At 50.6% G+C, this 494-nt stretch overlaps 1 protein-coding gene across 1 annotated transcript in view; it reads left to right on the top strand.

Moving 5' to 3' along the window:
• The window catches only part of CEMIP (cell migration inducing protein, hyaluronan binding), a gene marked incomplete at its 5' end in the record, with an annotated part of 12,100 nt that extends 11,812 nt beyond the window's left edge, over positions 1-288 (top strand). The window contains one exon of the mRNA XM_008935194.1: positions 161-288. Within this exon, the coding sequence (XP_008933442.1) occupies positions 161-288 (128 nt within the window). The remainder of the gene's footprint in view (positions 1-160) is intronic.
• Positions 289-494: the final 206 nt, after the last annotated feature.

Here is a 494-nt window from a genome sequence, read left to right as displayed (position 1 = left end):
TTCTTTTATACCTGGAGAATGCATAATTGGCAAAGTTTGTGTGCATATCTGTGTGCACTTGTGCACCTGTATCCACCCAGCCACTGGGCGTAGCCACGCACATGGGTGGTTTTCTGGTGCAGCCCTAACACACTCCTAATACCTTTGCTCTGATTTGCAGAAAAAATGGCTTTTGTTGGCTTCAAAGGCAGCTTCCGCCCTGTCTGGGTGAAACTGGTCACTGATGAGGACTCAGCTAAAATCTATCAAGCACTGCCCATTCCTGTGGTGAAGAAAATGAAATTATGAGGACACACTGCTCTGCCTTCTGGCTGCCAGCGCTGCCCCGTGGGAGGGACTACTGGCTGCTCAGCGCAGGCACCCGGCCAGCCTGCGCCGCAGCTCTAGCGTTTTGTTGTTGTTGTTCAAAAAGAAACCTTACTGTAAGTAGCTAGAGTGGCCACATGTGAGAGAAAAGCCTTCCCCTCTGACCAGCCTATGTTCTGTGATCACCA

This window comes from Merops nubicus, unplaced genomic scaffold (genome assembly GCF_000691845.1).
Source record: "Merops nubicus isolate BGI_N331 unplaced genomic scaffold, ASM69184v1 scaffold49122, whole genome shotgun sequence".
NCBI lineage: Eukaryota > Metazoa > Chordata > Aves > Coraciiformes > Meropidae > Merops > Merops nubicus.
The sequence above is the reverse complement of the archived record's forward strand: the minus strand, read 5'-3'. Positions and strand labels throughout refer to the sequence as shown.